The sequence below is a fragment of the Podarcis vaucheri genome, assembly GCF_965113315.1.
Source record: "Podarcis vaucheri genome assembly, chromosome: 10".
Taxonomy (NCBI): domain Eukaryota; kingdom Metazoa; phylum Chordata; class Lepidosauria; order Squamata; family Lacertidae; genus Podarcis; species Podarcis vaucheri.
The window spans coordinates 20,386,229-20,404,992 of NC_138748.1; the positions used below are offsets into that span (position 1 = coordinate 20,386,229).

Sequence of the window (18,764 nt, forward strand, 5' to 3'; positions counted from 1 at the left end):
TCTCTGGGTTATTTGTGGGGCATAGGAATTCATTCATTTTTTCCCCAAAATATAGTCCGGCCCCCCACAAGGTCTGAGGGACAGTGGACTGTCCCCCTGCTGAGTCTAAGTTGTAAAATTATGCCCCCATAGTATTGCATCTGGCACCTTCAATGTATAGCTTGTATGCTGAAGATGCAGCTCTTTACGGACATTTGATATTATTATTATTATTATTAGGCACTTATTGGCTGCTTTTTAAAATGAAAAGTAATCTCAAAGCAACTTATGTAACATAATAGAATAATATGCATGTACTCTATGCTCAGTTGCCCTGGAAGAAGATTTGGAAACTGCAAACCTCCACCAAGAGGGTCCTCCCTGGCTGTTCTTAACATCCAAGAGGAGACACTATTTCAGATGCTTTAGACACTAGTGTCAGCTACACACCAGTTGTGGTTGTAATTTATTTTAAATTGTTTCCTATGCTGCATTTTATATCGCTGTAACCTGCTCTGAGATTTTCTGGTGAAGGGTAGGTTATAAACAACATCTGTAGGGTTGCAGGTTCCCCACCCTTGGTTTAGATACAAAACTTGGGTCTCCAGCTGTTTTTGGACTACAACTCCCATCATCCCTGGCCGCTGGCCTTGCTAGCTAGGGATAATGGGAGTTGTAGTCCAAAAACAGCTGAAGACCCAAGTTTGGGTAACACTGGTTTAGATAAACTGAGGGCTCGTCTATACTTCCACTTGCACCATGTGTAGAAAGCATGAGTCCAAGTCGTTTTCCACTTGTCCGATGCTTTCTAGTGGCTTTGCCTTTGCCCAGCTGCTTTCCCTTAGAAAACCCACTTTTTAGCACTAAATCAGAACAAATGGTAATCTGGAAAACCCCCGATTGCCATTTGTTCCATTCCAGAGCTAAACTGCAGGTTCTCCCAGGGGAAAGTGTGTGCATGAGCCCTAATTGAATTGTGCTGGTAATATGCAATAGATCTATTTTTTCATTCTTATACACAGGGTGTTCATCAATGGTTCCTCTTCATCCTGGAGAAGAGTGACTAGTGGGGTGCCACAGGGTTCTGTCTTGGGCCCGGTCTTATTCAGCATCTTTATCAACGACTTGGATGATGGACTCAAGGGCATCCTGATCAAATTTGCAGATGACACCAAACTGGGAGGGGTGGCTAACACCCCAGAGGACAGGATCACACTTCAAAACGACAGAGTAGAGAACTGGGCAAAAACAAACAAGATGAATTTTAACAGGGAGAAATGTAAAGTATTGCACTTGGGCAAAAAAAATGAGAGGCACAAATACAAGATGGGTGACACCTGGCTTGAGAGCAGTACATGTGAAAAGGAGCTAGGAGTCTTGGTTGACCACAAACTTAACATGAGCCAACAGTGTGACGCGGCAGCTTAAAAAGCCAATGCAATTCTGGGCTGCATCAATAGGAGTATAGCATCTAGATCAAGGGAAGTAATAGTGCCACTGTATTCTGCTCTGGTCAGACCTCACCTGGAGTACTGTGTCCAGTTCTGGGCACCACAGTTCAAGAAGGACACTGACAAACTGGAACGTGTCCAGAGGAGGGCAACCAAAATGGTCAAAGGCCTGGAAACGATGCCTTATGAGGAACGGCTAAGGGAGCTGGGCATGTTTAGCCTGGAGAAGAGGAGGTTAAGGGGTGATATGATAGCCATGTTCAAATATATATACATAGAGGAGGGAGAAAGGTTGTTTTCTGCTGCTCCAGAGAAGCGGACACGGAGCAATGGATCCAAACTACAAGAAAGAAGATTCCACCTAAACATTAGGAAGAACTTCCTGACAGTAGGAGCTGTTCGACAGTGAAATTTGCTGCCAAGGAGTGTGGTGGAGTCTCCTACTTTGGAGGTCTTTAAGCAGAGGCTTGACAACCATATGTCAGGAGTGCTCTGATGGTGTTTCCTGCTTGGCAGGGGGTTGGACACAATGGCCCTTGTCTCTTCTGAACTCTATGATTCTATGAAGTTAATTCAGCATTGTTGTTGTCTGCTTAGTCATTTAGTTGTGTCCGACTCTGCATGACCCCATGGACCAGAGCACGCCAGGCACTCCTGTCTTCCACTGCCTCCCGCGGTTTGGTCAAATTCACACTGGTAGCTTCGAGACACTGTCCAACCATCTCGTCCTCTGCCGTCCCCTTCTCCTTGTGCCCTCCATCTTTCCCAGCATCAGGGTATTTTCCAGGGAGTCTTCTCTTCTCATGAGGTGGCCAAAGTACTGGAGTCTCAGCTTCAGGATCTGTCCTTCCAGTGAGCACTCAGGGCTGATTTCCTTAAGAATGGATAGGTTTGATCTTCTTGCAGTCCATGGGACTCTCAAGAGTCTCCTCCAGCACCATAATTCAAAATTCAGCATAAAAAAGGTAAAGGGACCCCTGACCATTAGGTCCAGTCGTGACTGACTCTGGGGTTGCGACGCTCATCTCGCTTTATTGGCTGAGGGAGCCGGCGTCCAGCTTCCCGGTCATGTGGCCAGCATGACCAAGCCACTTCTGGTTAACCAGAGCAGCACACGGAAACACCGTTTACCTTCCCGCTGGAGTGGTACCTATTTATCTACTTGCACTTTGACATGCTTTTGAAACGCTAGGTTGGCAGGAGCAGGGACCAAGCAATGGGATCTCACCCCATTGCGGGGATTCGAACCGCCAACCTTCTGATCGGCAAGTCCTAGGCTCTGTGGTTTAACCCACAGCGTCACCTGCGTCCCTCTATAATTCAGCATAGATCAGATTAAAAGTTTTGGTCCCTTCTTCTACAATGTACAGTTACCAAACAAATAATGTAACTGGGCGATTAAATAATGCTTTTATGTGTGGGCATGTGCTGGGCTGTGGTTGAGTATGAATGGATGGGATAAAGGGGGAAAGTGGTAGAAAGGGATTGTGAACGATTTGCGAATCAAATGCTGCAGTTGTGTGAAAATAAATCAATACACAGTGAACGGACAAATAAATAAAAGCAATAACATGTGCATTCATGCCTTTACATTTGGGGTTAATTCACCATCCTTTCTTCAGTTGGTAACTGGAGAAGTTTCCCGCCCCCCTTGAAAGTGCTGTGTCACTTCTTCTTCTTTATCCAAAATTCCAGCCAGAGTTCAGGAAGTTACCTCCGTCTGCTACTTCTCCTTTTCTTCTCTCTCCAGATTTACACAAACTAATTAGCCATACATTATTCATTGTCAAATATTTAATGCCCTGTTCCTTGCTCACTTGTCATTAGCAAGCTGCTTTCATTCTGGCAACAGGAGTCTGCAAGGTGGTGCTGTTTTACAGGGGCGATTATTTAAATTGCTCACATCCAATAAATGCTGGTAGGTAACCAGGCTGCCGAGGTATCGTGGCTTCTGGCTGTCAGTTAAGTGGCACGAACAAAATCAGTTTATGCAAGTCCGCTTTAAGAAAAACAAAAAACCTGGGCATTCTGTTGCCTCTTTTTTGAGAAATAATGTAGTAAAACCTTTGACTGCCGCTGCTGCTCTTGGAGTATTGGCTGGGATTGGTGAGCGTTGTAGTCCAAAGCATTTGGAGGGCACCACGTTGGCAAAGGATGTGTATATGTCTTTAATGATTGCTCATAAACGTGTGTATCTTTCATGAATGCTGGTCTCGTATAAGGTTGGTAAATTCTGTGGAATTTATACTCAGCTTATTTTAGGATCTATGGTTTTTTATTTGCGTTGCTATTTCTGGCATTTTTGCAGGGGATTTTTGTTTATAATAAGGGGTTCCTCTTCCTATGCACAGTGTAGTCCTGTAAAGATCTCCTCAGAGTAAATTCAATTGAGTTCGGTGGGGCTTACTCCCAGGTCACTGTGCATAGGATTGCACCTTCACTTTTCTAGCATGTGGTGAACTATGGAAATAGATCAAAATTTATATCCGAATAGTTGCTTCAAAAAATGTAGTTGCTTGGCCATTTATTCCACGATATAATGCTAGTTTTGTGATATTTTGTTAACCTACAAAGGTAGATGTTCACAGAATACTAATTCTTCTTCTTCTTTTTCCCTTTTTAAGAAGTGCGTAAATGCATTTGCCCTATGTTTCAAGCTTAAATCTGAGATAGAGAATTGATCTTGACATTGCATGCAAGTTCTCGTGCATCCCCTCACACAATCTTCAGGTGATCAACCAAACTTGCTGAAAAACTCTGTCCAGATCTTTGTGCTAATTGACCAAAGATTTGAAGAACAGCTGGGGACATTGGGGGTGGGGTTTGCATATGAGCTCTTGCTTTAATCTTTTGCACCCTTTAATCTTTTGCATGTTCAGGCGAAGGCAACTAACACAAACCTTCCCATTGCTTTAAGATCGCGGCTAGCTTACCAGACAAGGAATCTTTAGTGCCCGCTGTATGGAAACTAAAATGTCAGGACATTTATGGCATGTTAATGGCACTGTAGTTGCATATATCAATCTCTGGCTCAGCAAAAGGATGAAGGCATGGAACAAAGCTTCCACATTCAGGCTCTCTCGCCACCTGTGCAACTGGCAGCTGTGTGGCTAAGTGAGCTGAGGGTGTAGGAAATACTGATGATCGGCATCCATTTCAGTCTCACTTCAGGTCTGGGTTTGGTACCCAAATTGCCTTGGAGATCCTGGTGGGTAATCTACCATGAGACAAGGAGAGGCATAATGTGGCCCTGCAGATTCTCTGGGATGTTTTGGTAGCTTCTGATACTATTCACCAAGGTATCATATGGGACGGAGAACGGTTCTGCTCCTTTCTAGAAGGTTGACTTGGAGGGCTATTGTTCTGCCCTATGGTAGTTATGCTATTGTGTGCCATAGGAATCTATATTGTCCTCTCCGCTGTCTATAAAATCTTCCATGCCAAAGTACTTCAGATGGAAGTGTGGGATATAAAGTGATTGTAATGTAAACAAGTGGGACATGTAACAAAATGTTGCAGGGCTGATTTCTCATGTTCAACCAGCTATGTCTTCTTTCAGGGTACTTCATTCTGTTTATGGCTCCTACCCCAATAGTCAACCCATATTCCATGCCCACTAAGCACGGTTGGTTGTCAATGGATTATACAGTACACACGTCTGCAAACCTTAAAGAAGAAAATATCTAGATTAAGACTCTTGCTACAAAGGAAGATAAATAATGAGTACCTGCTTTAATATCTGCAAAAGGAGGAATATCCTAAGCTGTAGACTTTCAAGTTTGATATCATCCACTCTTCACAGTGGACCCCTTGGAATTATAGTTTGGGGTCTTTGAACAGAATAGTTGTAGCAGTGTCACCAGGCTACAGTTTCAAAGATTATTTAAGAGGAAGCTGTGGCAATTAAAACTGCTACAAGTTTGTCGAATAGTGTAGGCATCTACTAAATATAGGGCTGTAATCCACAAACCTTCATCCCCAAAGAGGCCTAATGGGATTATGGACATTGATCTTTGTGAAGTTAGTGTGCTTGAGGTTTTTATTTTGTTTTTCACATTGCTTTGAGTCACTTCAGATAAAAGTTCTGCTTTCAAAATGCTCTTTTGCTGCTGCTTTATAGAATGAAGTGATTTGAAGCAGAAATGAAACTTTAGATATTTTTTTTTTAAAATGCCTGAAAATAAACCAACTGATTCTTTTCATTTTTTCAGTTAGCTGGCTTGTAGTTTAGTGGGATTTGTGGGAAGCCACAATTTCAAATATGTATTTTTAACATCAAGATCCCTTTCTTAGTATTTTGCTGTGTGTTAATTTTGTGGGGGTTTTCCAGCCAAAGGGAAACAACTGCTGTGTCATTCAACCCATCTCTTTACCATAAATCTGATCTCCTCGTTGCCTCATTATAATGTAGTTCGTACAAGGAACACAATCTTATTGCTTACTTTATGAGGGCATTTCCATCTTCTGTGTGGCCCCATTCAAGTTATCACTGTAATGATATTTATCTCTATCAGGGAGGCCTACATGGAAATTACAAGCTATCAGATTGTTTATACCAGTGAGTACATATTTAAGAACAGCTTTCTGGTAATTGTTATTTATTACATTTTTATCCTGCACTTCCTTCAGGGAAGACTACCAAGTGAGGAGGCTGAATGGGGATAACTGAATTTGGATCTCCTCAGTCGTGGCCCTTCACTGGCTCTCAAATCTTCCATTAGTCTCCTATAAATTGTCTTCTATCCAGTTAGTCCTCTGATATGCATCCTACAGTATGCCTTACCCATTACTCCTAAATGTACTGAGTCGGTGTATACATTGCCATCACCATATAGATCAGCATCTACATGACATGCTTCTTGCTTTCTGGCTATACACTTTGGCACAACTCATCAGGTGTGCTAGGAATATGTGTAAGATTTCGTGTCCACGATCCATGTCACTGTGATTCACCAATGGGCAGGTAGAAAGTCAGGATGCAATGGAATGGCCTTGGCTTTCAAGGGATTCTTGTGCCTTGTAGAGGTGAGCTCATCTGAACACTATACGGGATCGTTACTTTAGCAGTTCCTTTTAATGCATAAGCTAGCAGTTACAGTTAGCAAGTTCTCAGCTATGTTTGAAATTCACTAAAGGCTTAGAATACCAGTTTGTCCAGGGTTATCATATTGAGGGTTTGGAACCAGCTATGGCTAAAGAAGAGGCCATATTTTGATCTAATAGCAGATATCTCAAAAAACAACCATTGGAGCTTCCTGTACAGTGGTACCTCTGGTTACGTACTTAATTCGTTCCGGAGGTCAGTTCTTAACCTGAAACTGTTCTTAACCTGAAGCACCACTTTAGCTAATGGGGTCTCCCGCTGCCGCCACACGATTTCTGTTCTCATCCTGAAGCAAAGTTCTTAATCTGAGGTACTATTTCTGGGTGCGCGAAGTTTGTAACCTGAAGCATATGTAACCTGAAGCATATGTAACCCGAGGTACCACTGTATATCTTTTCATTTTCTCAGACTTTTAGGATACCACTGTAATGTTTTTTACTCTTTTGTGCTGCCTTTGTGACTTTGTGGGCATGCAGTTTAATTATGTGCTGTTCACACTGATGCATTAAGTGTGGCATTCAGCTAAGTTTTACTCAGAGTAAATGTGACTAAGTTTGTTCCATTAATTTCAATGGGTCTACTCTGAGTTAATCATAGCTGAATGCTCCTTAATTTCACTTTCTCCTTTCTGGGATATGATTGAAGGCCAGTGCAATGCAAAAATGAATGGGTTAGGCTTAGAAACAGTAGCTGGCCCAAGGCCATCTAGTAAGCCCAAGCAGAATTTGAACCCCGGTTGCCCTGTCCAAGTCCAACGCTTTATCTATTTCATCATTACCCTGGCTTTTTGTGCTGGCTTATTGGTCTTACAGCAGCACTGTACGGATTTTGACATCTAAAGATAGCTCTCCTTGCTTGAGCTATAATAGACGAAGGTTTAATAATGCCTGACAGCTATGATAGATAAAGAATCTCTCTCTTTCTGTGTGTGTCTCTTTTACACATACACACACATTTACAGATGCAGACTATTTTTAGGAAGTTGGTATTAAAATAGACAGCTCAATAATACATTTTGAGTGGCCTATGCAGTAAAAAGGGGTGGCGTGTGGGGGAAACCATGAAAATAGTTATTGCTTAAATCTGCTTCCCTTTGTTCAAAATTTGTTGAAGAGTATGATGTCAAAAGGTTAAATTGAATGTAAAAGACTATATTTAATGTCACATGAGTGTTTTGTTTTAACTTCAAAGCTTCTTCACATAGTAACTTTTCTTCAGGACAAGATGTGTTCTTCGGTAATTGCTCTTCATTGAAATGAATATAAAGGAAGTTCTATCTTCAGAGTAAAGATTTGAGAAAAGAAAATATTACGGGTTTTTTATATATAAAAAAATCAGCTATAAAATTTATAGGCTGATCACGTGAGTTGATATGGTGCTGTAAGCAGCATCTCCTAACATTTGGTGTAACTTCCTCAGAAGAGCAGATCCTCCAAGTGTCTCTATTTTCCAGGGACATCCCGGATTTAGATAAGCCATCCCAGTTTCTGATTTGATCCCAGAATGCCCACTTTTCCTTAGGAAAATAGGATGTCCCTATTTTTGTTGGAGAAATGTTGGAGTTATCTGACCCTCAAGCTGTCTGAAGGCAATGCTGTGTGGGGATTTTTTTTTAATGTTTAATGTTTTATTATGTTTTTATATAAGTTGGAAGCTGCCCAAAGTAGCTGGGGCAACCTAGTAAGAGGTGTGAGGTATAAATAGTAAAATTATCATTATGGAATGGGACGTCCCTGTTTTCATCGGAGAAATATTGGAGGGTATGCAAGAGAGTACTATCTAGTCTCTTCAGGTTGAAAAGGTTTCATTACCACCTCCTTTAGGTTTTACTTATTTAAAATATTTTCTTACAATGAAAGGTGTACAGTGCAAATTCCTGCATTGCGCTAGATGACACTCAGGGTCCCTTCCAACTCTACAATTCTGTGATTCTATGATTCTCCGGAGTTGGCATTAAAAACACAACAATAAAACCACATACACATAAACAGAATACCTGGGTTTTTGAATGCCTCTGTAGTCGAACGTTTCAGAACTTGAATGCCAAAACTGCGGAAGTAAATGCCTTGGTTTTCGAATGCACCTCAGAAGTCAAACAGGAAAGGCAGCTTCCGTTTTGAGTTTTCTGTATTGAGGCTTCCATTTTGAGGCTTCTACTTTCAGTTCTCAGTCTTTGAACATTTTGGAACGCATACGGACTTCCCAAACAGATTACGTTCAAAAACTGAGGTACCATTGTTGTAATTTAAACCAATAGATACTAAAAGTCAGAAAAGGCCCAGCAGTGTCCATGCCTGCCTCCATTCAGAGTGAATTTGGTTCTGAATTGGTCACCCTAGCAATTCCCACATCACCAGCATTATGCAAGAATGGCTACTTAGTCATAAATTAGCTAAGCCATATAGTGATGACCATGAATTTGGATGGCATTAAAAGAGGATGAGGCAAAATATTGGAGGATATTGTGGCTGCAGGCAGTAGGCCTCTGAATACCAGCTGCTGGGAATCTCAAGGGAGGAAAGGGTTGTTGTGTATTTGTATCTCTCACAGGCTCCCCAGAGGCATCTGGTTGGCCAGGATGATAGACTGGGTGGTCCTTTAGCCTGTTCCTGCATGAGTTTCCTTATGTGAGTGCCTGGAAGATCCTTAAGGCCCACATTCAGAATTTGTGCTTCCCACAAGCGGCAAAGTCTGTACATGCACTTCTCACAGTTCCTTGCATGCCTACTTGGAATGAAAAAGTCCAGCTCCAGCCTGGTCCTGCACAAGCCTCAAAGTCACATATTGTGGGAAATCAAATGTTGCTGTTGAATGGAATTACAGTGGTACCTCAGGTTAAGAACTTAATTCGTTCTGGAGGTCTGTTCTTAAGCTGAAACTGTTCTTAACCTGAGGTACTACTTTAGCTAATGGGGCCTCCCACTGCTGCCGTGCGATTTCTGTTCTCATCCTGAAGCAAAGTTCTTAACCTGAGGTACTATTTCTGGGTTAGCGGAGTCTGTAAGCTGAAGCGTCTGTAACCCGAGGTACCATTGTAGTTTATCATTGTACCACACAGATGGGCAACATGTGGCTTTCCAGATTTTGTTGGACTCTTCCATTAGCCCCAGCCCCACGAACAATGGCCAAGGATGATGGGTGGCACACAAATTTCTTATCCTTGTTGTAAAGCATACATAGCTCTAGTTCTGGTGATCCAGATGACGTTGAAAACTTCCCATATTTTATATTTAGTTGCTGTGCTGCTTGTAACAAGCAGGAACTTAACAGATCAACCAAATGTTTTGAAGAGGTTAGCTGCTTGTCAGATGTGTGCTGCTTTCCCTTAGTTTGAAATGTGATGTCTTCATTGTACAAAATGCCAGCTTTTTAGCAAAGATTCCTATTCTTATGTATATTAACACATTTGTAGTTCTTTTTGTTTATGTAAAGGAAGAAAAGTCCTAACAGTGTGAGAGACCTACAGAAAATTTGAAACTGAAAACATGCAGGCAGGAGATGTTGCAAATGTTTTACAGTAATTTGTCTCTTACGTCAAGACAAATATAGTACCCAAAAGGCAAAGATTAAAGCTGCACACTGACTAGGGAGGGAGCCTCCATTTGAGACAGTGAATGTGCAAACATGCAGAGGAATGGTTGCACATGTTTCTGACATTTAGCTGTGATCTCTGAACCGCATGTGGTGGTTCTGAAAAATAAAGAGATCATAATGGTCTGGATCTGAGTTTCACTGTAGAATGTTACACACACCCACACCCACACACCCCATCACATGTGAGTGTTTTCTTCAGTTTTGATAAATGCATACAGTTTTGGTTTCATTGATCTGAGGTAGTTCAGATGGATAGATAAACTGTTGTGCTTGAGAGCTAAAGGCTTGGATTCAAATTATGGCCCAGTTTCAGTAATGACATGACCATGCGAAGTTAAGTACTTAATTGAGTTCAAATGCCAACTTAGCTGTCCTACTAAAAGAAAAGGGAAGTCAAGGCTGCAGTCCTATATACACTTTCCTGGAAGTAAATCCCTCCGAATTCAGTGGGGCTTACTTATGGGTATACATGTATAGGACTGGTTGGGTTGAGACCAGTGTCAATTTTTGTTTGATTGAGAAACAGTGTAATCTTAGATAAGGCTTGCAAACTTGTTTTCTATGCCATAAGTGGACACACTTTTATTTTTGCTGTGGAGGATTCATGGAATAAAGATTAGGGAATAATGGACTTGGGAAGACTCACTAAAGGCATTTCAGACAAGATTAGGTTAACCTTTTTTTATAAATTATAATGTTTGGTAATGACTGAAAGTAAGAATAGCAAGATGGACAAGGTACATAAATAATGTACTGTGGTGACAGCAATGGGTGCCTGAGACTGATCCTTTGAATCAAATTTCCTTGAAAATTAATTTGGTTGAAATAACTTTTGGCTAATTTAGAATGGAAGTAGAATTGTACGCTACAATTAATTCCAAAACATTATGATGTGTATAAAAATGTATACTCTTATGCAATTCTGTTAAGATCGTATAAATCTTTTGCCTTTTACAAAATTTGTGGAATATAAGCACACATGTTTTGAACTGTGATAGTTTAAGTGGAAAGAAAACAAAACGAGAGCTGTAACACTGTTTTTTAAGTCTTAAGGGTCATTTGAAGAAAACCTATTAGATGAAATTTGTCATTAGTCATACTATAATATTGCAAGAAAGCCAGAGGGTGAATGTGACAGTACATATTTGTGTACTCAGTATCCCTGTAGTGGGTAAATTGTAGGAATGTGGCAAGGATCTGAGATGGGAGTTGTTTGAAGTAGTGGCTGTCAATCAGCACAATCAAAGGATGGCCTGCTCTGACACAATTAGCTGATTTGGGCATGACCACTTAATTTATAAGGTCTCTCTGGCCGCTTGAAAGCTTTATCAGTCCTTAACAGGAGCATCGAGAATACCACATTGCTTGAGGTTGGTCAGGGATAATCTACTGCACTGTTTTTGGATTATTTGATAGTGCCGAACTTAAAAATGCCTCATCTGACAGATTGCTCTTACTATCAGGTGAGCTATTGAAAATAAGTGCTAGTTTGGGTGCTGTTTCTCATTTTACTAATGAAGAGCAATGATGTAGTTTGTATCTAATGGAAGTCTCTATTGGCAGATTATGCAGTGATCTTTGTACACATTAGGCATGGGTTTCAACTCAAACTTGGTGTAAAAACAATGTTCAAAGGTATGCTGAGGTTACTCTGCGTTCTTGAAATTGCATTCTTTCCTGAGATGATTGTTTCTGTGGCTGGAGAATTAACTGTATAATTAATTTGGGGAGCAGAGAAGATTGGATGGATTTCTTGAAGGCTGGGGTTCTCTGTTTGTTTATGGAAGTAGCATTGTCCAGATAAACTACCATGCTTCTGTATAACTTAGCGGACATAGATCTTGTATAGCTTGTAGGTCACAGTGTCAGCCAGTTTCCATGACCTGCAATTTAGTTGCTCACAACTGTATTATTAAAGGTCCTCGAGCCTAATCTAAGAGAAATTGTACTTCATCGTTTTCTTTTCTTCCATAGGTCCAGACCCACTTGGACAATCCATCTAGGTATCACGTTCAGCAAACTCAGAGGCATCAAGTGAAGCAGTACCTAACGCTGGATGCAAAGCTGTCTAGCCAAAGCCTGTCATCTCATTCCCATTCAATCCATTCTTCAGCAGCTATGCCCATATTAAGGAGTGGGCATATGCCTCCGACCAACATCAGCACTCCTGGGAGTCCAGTGACCAAGTTATTAAGTCTTGGAGGAGAACAAGAAAATGCGGTATGTCATAGAGCTGTGAAATAGACTAAGGCCTCTTGAATGTTGGTTTGCCAAATTAGATGGAGCTTACAAGATGGGGGAAAGGTCTCCCATTTATTCAGCATTGCTACACCTAAATATGCCTGAGTTAAACTACATTTGTTGAGTGAGATCTGGAGGCTTATGCATGAAATTCCATGTCATCACAGTGGATTTGCACCATTGTCAATGGTCCTTTTATAATCACGTAAGCATTGCTTAAAGAGATGTTTGCTCTCTGATGTGTTAAGGGGTGATTAATTCAACATAAAGTCTCGGGACTAAAGAAAACCTCCCAAATTTGCACAGGTTGGAGCCAGATGTAGTCATGCTTAGAGCAGACCTGAAGGAATGGGTTTCCCAAACCCAAAACTGACTGTGCAGGCAGTTTGAGTAGCCTCCAATAAGGCTGCAGACCCAGTTTTATGACAAACTAAGACCTAAGTTTGGATTCAAACCTACCATTGTTAATTACAAACTATAGGATTTTATAGCAGCCCCTTGTTCCAGTAAATAAGGACTGCAGAGTTTTTACATGATATATGCATATAAATAGCAAATAGAGCTCATATTCTGCATGCATAGCTACATTCTGGGCTGCTACTAGAAACCACCCCTTTCTCAATCTTGGAATCTTTTCAGACTGTGAATTTAAAGTCCTATGTATATGTTGCCTTCCTCATTTATGTGACTTGCATTGCCATTGAAAATTTACCTTCCCCCAGTATGAGTTTGCTTCAGTTGTAGGGCTCTCATTTTTTTTGGGGGGGGGGATTGGTCCCAAAGTATTAATTTTGGAAGGACATAAATATTTCCAAAATGCTTTGAATGTGAGGATACTTTTATTCACAGTTATCCTTTCCCCTGCATGCTCATCTTCTGCACTATTTTGTTCCTTATTTCCTGTCGTTCCCCCACTGAATTAGTCACAAACGGGTGATCCTAGCTTAATCATAGGTCAATTTATGAATGAGATGCTGTTATGATGCTATTCAGCCAAACAGTATTGGCTATCATCATCATTTCATTTGTATGCCTCTTCTGAAAGCGATTCTGATCACAAAGAGAATTATTCTATCAAAAGATTAGTGTTTGTTCTTTTTTTTTTTAAAAAAAGTGAATATTTGTAGAATAAGTTCCTCCGTTCACCATCCTCTTGCATTCATTGACAACTTCTTTTACTAGATGGAGGACGTTATCGATGACATAATCAACATGGAATCTAGTTTTAAGGATGAAGGGATAGGTTGCTCAGAAACACCGCTTCTCTTGCAAAGCACTGTAAGTAATTGACACTTCCCTTTCAAAAAAAATGAATGAAGAATACAACTGAAAACTGTAATGCATTGCTGCACAAAGGTGATATTTGTTCTCTGCCTCCCTCTCTTGCTTAAAACTATCTGAGAAAATTATCCTTTCCACCGACAAATTTCAGGATGATAGAATGAGCAATAGAATGCCATCTTGTTACAAAGGTGTATATCTATCTGTGTTATAGGCTATCTCTGCTGATAGGAACTCAAGTTTCCCTTCTTACAACACACTGATTATATATCTTGATTTCCTTGACAAATTATAATCAAATGTTTTAACACTCAGTAAGCTCAGATGCTTTTTAAGAACATAGCAGAAGTAATAAATGCCTAACAAACCTGATATTCAGCAACTGATTTAACATTTGCCTCAAACATGGAAAAATGTTGTAAGGCCAAAATAAACTGTGTTTCTCTACTTAAGTAATAGTTTCAAACATTCAAAAAATGTTGAACCTATTGTCGCCGAGCGTCAAAAAGAATGGAACAGAACCCTGTGTATACCTTTAAGTTAACCATTTTATTTATTATGTTATTATTGAAATTTATAGGCTGGCTTTCAACCCCAACCCCCCCCCCTTTCCCAAGCTGATTCACAAAAACATATGAAATGTGCTCAAGAAACCAGCTGATCAAATTATAAAATTCATGCCATCAATTGCATGTAAATTATTAAAATTCATAAACAATAAAACTGATAGCACAATTTCCTTTCCCCTCTCCCGGCTGCCCGCACATGCACAGAGATCCTGCAGTTCTGATCTCCCAGGCTCAGGTTTCTAATTGCACCCTAGTTAGTGCTATTTGTACGAGCAGTTTCTCGTCAGTGATTACCACGATCTTCAAAGCTGAGTACATCTTTGCTGGGAAAGGACCAGACTAAATATTAACAGCGCCTTATCTTGGGTAACTGGAAAAGGCTGCACAAGACAACAGCACGGCAAAAGTCTTTGCTAGGCACATTTTACACTAGATGTACTTAAAAGTCCAAGGAAGTCTCAAAGGTCACCTTGATATTTGAGGCTCAGCATTGCATTTCCAGGTTCTGCTAACAAGATTTGCACAAAGAGAAATGGCAGCGACAAGCAAGCAACTTACTACTGTGAAAACAGGTAGCCATCAATATTCCTTCTTACTGTGCAGATCAAAATAAATACGAGACGTTTTTCTTCAGCTTAGAAACTCTTCCTAAAGAACAAAGGGGGTAAGGCTTGGCTGGCAAACCCTGCGAAAACGAGCTTGTGAAATTCGGACAGAGGAGCAGAGAGGACTGACTATGGAATAGAATCAGATGTGCCTCCCCCACAGCTCAGGAGACTCTTGCAAGGAGGGCTGCATACATACTGGACCGATCACTGCTAAGGAACCATTTTGCACTTCGGGCTTCATTTGTGGCAGTCCCAACTCCCCTCTCATGAATTGCTACGAACATCGTTGCAATTAATATAAGATACTGTATTGGAGATGGCATTTAAAGTCATGCCAGTTTCCAAAGCAAGCTTCACAATGTTCTGGGCATTTAGCGGACCCAATTGCGCAGAGACAGGACAAAAATGGAGCAGCTCATAGAGACACAGTGCACCGTGCACTTTACGATGATGTGCTGGTTGTTTCATCATCTGCCAGCACTGCAGAGCAACATTTTCACCTTAGTCTATGGCTTTTTTGTGTTGTTGGGATGCTTCTGTTTTGATTTATTGATTGATTGATTGAATTTACATCAACAATCTTTATTACGATCCAGAGACCCAACAAATTGATTGAATTTATATACTGCCCTATACCTGGGGATCTCAGGGCAGTTCACAGAATAAAATCAAGATATAAAACCACAAAATAATCAAAATAAAAACAACAACCCAATAGCCCCCCCCCCCAAACACCCACTTTTTAAAAGGGCATAGGATGTCAATCTAATCAACCAAAGGCCTGGTTAAAAAGGAACGTTTTTACCTGGTGCCTAGTATAATGAAGGCGCCAGGCGAACTTCCCTGGGGAGAACATTTCACAGACGGGGAGCCATTGCAGAGAAGACCCGTTCTCATGTTGCCACCCTCTGGACCTCTTGAGGAGGAGGCACACAAAGGAAGACCTCAGAAGATGCTCTCAGGGTCCGGGTAGGTTCATATGGGAAGAGGCGGTCCTTGAGGTATTGCTAGTTTTAATGTATGTACGTGTTTGCTTATAGTATTGTAAGCTGCTTTGAGTTGCGGTGGCAAAAAAGCAACTAATAAATTTAAATGATGATAATAATGTGGGGCGTGTGGCATGGAGCTGTGTCTCCTGGCACCACCCTCAATATCATGCGCCACTATATTGTCCATGGGAAGTCTGCAAAGGGGGCTCCTAAATATCAGGAAGTATACTTCATTGTAGGCACTCCATGTCATCAGGAGCCCTGCTTGCAGTGCCAGCATTCAAACAACCACTGATACCCTGGGGCCATTTTGCAGGGTCTGGACAAACCACTACACCACCCTCTGTGAGTTATCCCTACACATGGAGGGAATGTATGTATATGGCTAATGTCTATACCACAAACCTGCTTTGAAAATGTTAATACGGGTCCAGGTACTAACCAGCCACCTGTGTGTACATTTAGGCGCACACAGTGTCTATAACATTCTGCAACTATTTTTGTGTTCCAAAACTAGACCTACTCTCAGATTTCATAAAACCCAGATCTATGTCCACCAAGCGACAAGATGCCCTGCTCTGTGGTATTTACCGGTGTGAGGGGCTTCATGTGGTCTACTGTCGGTGAAGAGAGTTTTGTTAATTATGTGTTTGAGTGGTGCATATTGTTCCCGGCCCTTGCAAACGCCACTGAAGACTGTGTGTTACACATTTGTCCTTGGATCGGCCCATTTCCTTATCTCCTCTATAAATGCCTTCTGAAGAGGCTGGTGAATATATGCCGTTGAAGTGTATTCCATGGTAATTTAGTAGGAACGAAAGGAAGGCTGATCCCTTCCTTCCTGTTGAGCGTTCAGCCTTTGAAAGGTAGGTGAAAGCTGTAAAGGGAAGCATTCCTTGCTCGAGTGCTCAGATTTTATTCTAGAGCTGCCAGTCACTTATAAATAGAAATGTGATGGGCCTAACCAATTCACACTGTACTTTAAAAGAAAGGCGGAAAAAAAGAGAGGAAAGGGGATTTGTTAATCTTTTAAAAGAGAAGAAGACGTTTCTCACAACATGTGCCACACGTTCAGTGTGTACTGCGATCTGAAATGGCATGTTATGCCATACGTTGGGTGGGTATTTCTTTTGCTGCCCCCAAAGAGATGGGTACCAATTTGAGTGCCGAACCATCTCCTTTTAAAAAGTTGCTTCCATTAATGAAATTGGGAAGAAGACTCTTCCCAAATGGGGGACCATTGTAGTGGAATACCTCTACTTATTTTCTCTTGGGAGAGGAAATCCATTCCATAATGAAAGGGGCAATGGCAGGTTTCCTTGTATTGTTTGATGGGAAGGGGTTCTTGATCTACTGCTTTGGAAACAGCAAAAAATCTGACACAAAGTTCAGATGCTTGAAGAGAGACTTTGAAGAAATGGCTGATGGGAAGTTGTTGCCATCCTATAAGGAAAAGGACAGTCCTGCTTTCAAGAAAGCTGTCTTCTGCTGGAAATGAGATGGGTATACACTTGTCATTGATAGCTTAGCACTGAGACGCCATGTCATCATTATATACTCCAGTCTGGTTCCAATGGGGAGAAATGAACCACATGGTGGTCACTAAGCAGCTATTGACCTATTCTATTATGGGCTTTTCCAGATCATGAAAACATGGCAGTGGTGTTAGCCCATCTAGATTGTTCAGTGTCCTCCTGAGTCCTCTTCAGGATTCCCCCATAATACGCAAGGGGGAGAGTGGGAGGCATGGGCCCCGGCTACACACTCTCCAACAAGTCACTGGTCTGGTTCGCATAACATGGTAAACCAAACTATGGCTTAGCCAGGCCCACATGAATGTACAGGTTCTGGGGATAAAGCTTGCAGTCACTTTGCTCCTGATCCTTTTTGATTTTGCACATGCTGAGCTAAACCAAGGTACTAGCTGACTAGCTTAACCACAAACCTAGATTCAGACGATACATTAAGCCAAATATGGCTTAGCTCAGGACGGTACTAAAAAGGGCCACGATGGAGCAAAGTGACTGCAGACTCTGGGATCCCAGACATTTCTGCAGTCTTGGGGAGCCCATGGTTTGGCTTACTGTGTCATGCTAACCAAGTCATTGTTACCAATCCTGCAGCCACTTATGTTTTGAGGTCTAAACTTCAACAGCAGATAGCCTTTTCTACAAAGGTAGGCTCTCCATAAGGTTTAGAAGTCTGATCTTCCAGGGTCCTAAAATGAATGGGGAGCCTACAAGAGTAGAAGAGGTTCTCCACTTCAGAAATTCAGCCCTCAATGTGTGGAGGGCTCTGAAGTGGAGACGCTGATGTGATGAAGGGGGTACTTTTCCTCACGGGATATAATTGTGTGGCTGAAACTATAGGGGGGGGGTAAATTCAATTCAGTTTGAACCTAAAGACAGACCTGCCTATTTTATTCTGATGCACGCAAACTGAAATTTCCACTTCTCCGGATTTTACAATACAGTGCAAAATTAAACCAAGCAGTGTGTACAAAGATGCACTTACTTGGGTTAATGCATGCCTAGAAATACATATATCAGGGGAAATAAGATATGAACATGCTTTATATTATGGGAAATTGTTTTGCAGAGATATGGATGAAATTGCGTACAAAAATGAAAATTGCACTAAAATGGTGCTGAATTTTCATAATGACTTAAAAAACAACCACCTCAATTTTTAGAAAAATGGGAAACTGAGAGAAGCTGCCTATCCCTAGAGGAAGAACACTTGTATAGGGCTCTGGTCTTCAGATGCTATCCGTTTCACTCATCTGTTTACTGCATTATCAAGTTCAGCAGTTTACAAAGGCAGGTGTAGGTAAAATACGTCACAGATGGGCAGTTAAGCCACAGAGAATTAAGAGTTCAGAATTAGGTATCCTCGAGGTCCTTTGTGATGCTTGAAACTAACAATTACATATGGTCTTTCAGCCCTTC

The 18,764-nt window shown here is 41.3% G+C and overlaps 1 protein-coding gene across 3 annotated transcripts in view; it reads left to right on the plus strand.

Annotated features, from left to right (window-relative positions):
- Positions 1-18,764, plus strand: part of TFEC (transcription factor EC) — a 123,061-nt gene that overhangs the window by 81,405 nt on the left and 22,892 nt on the right. Inside the window, exons 1-3 of one of the 3 annotated variants that reach the window (XM_082239832.1) lie at positions 11,313-11,591; positions 12,103-12,348; positions 13,552-13,647. In XM_082239832.1, coding sequence (XP_082095958.1) covers positions 11,559-11,591; positions 12,103-12,348; positions 13,552-13,647 — 375 coding nt within the window. In that variant the 5' untranslated portion in view covers positions 11,313-11,558. Of the gene's footprint in view, positions 1-11,312; positions 11,592-12,102; positions 12,349-13,551; positions 13,648-18,764 lie in introns of those variants that run through there. The other 2 variants (XM_082239831.1, XM_082239833.1) reach the window with 2 other exon arrangements.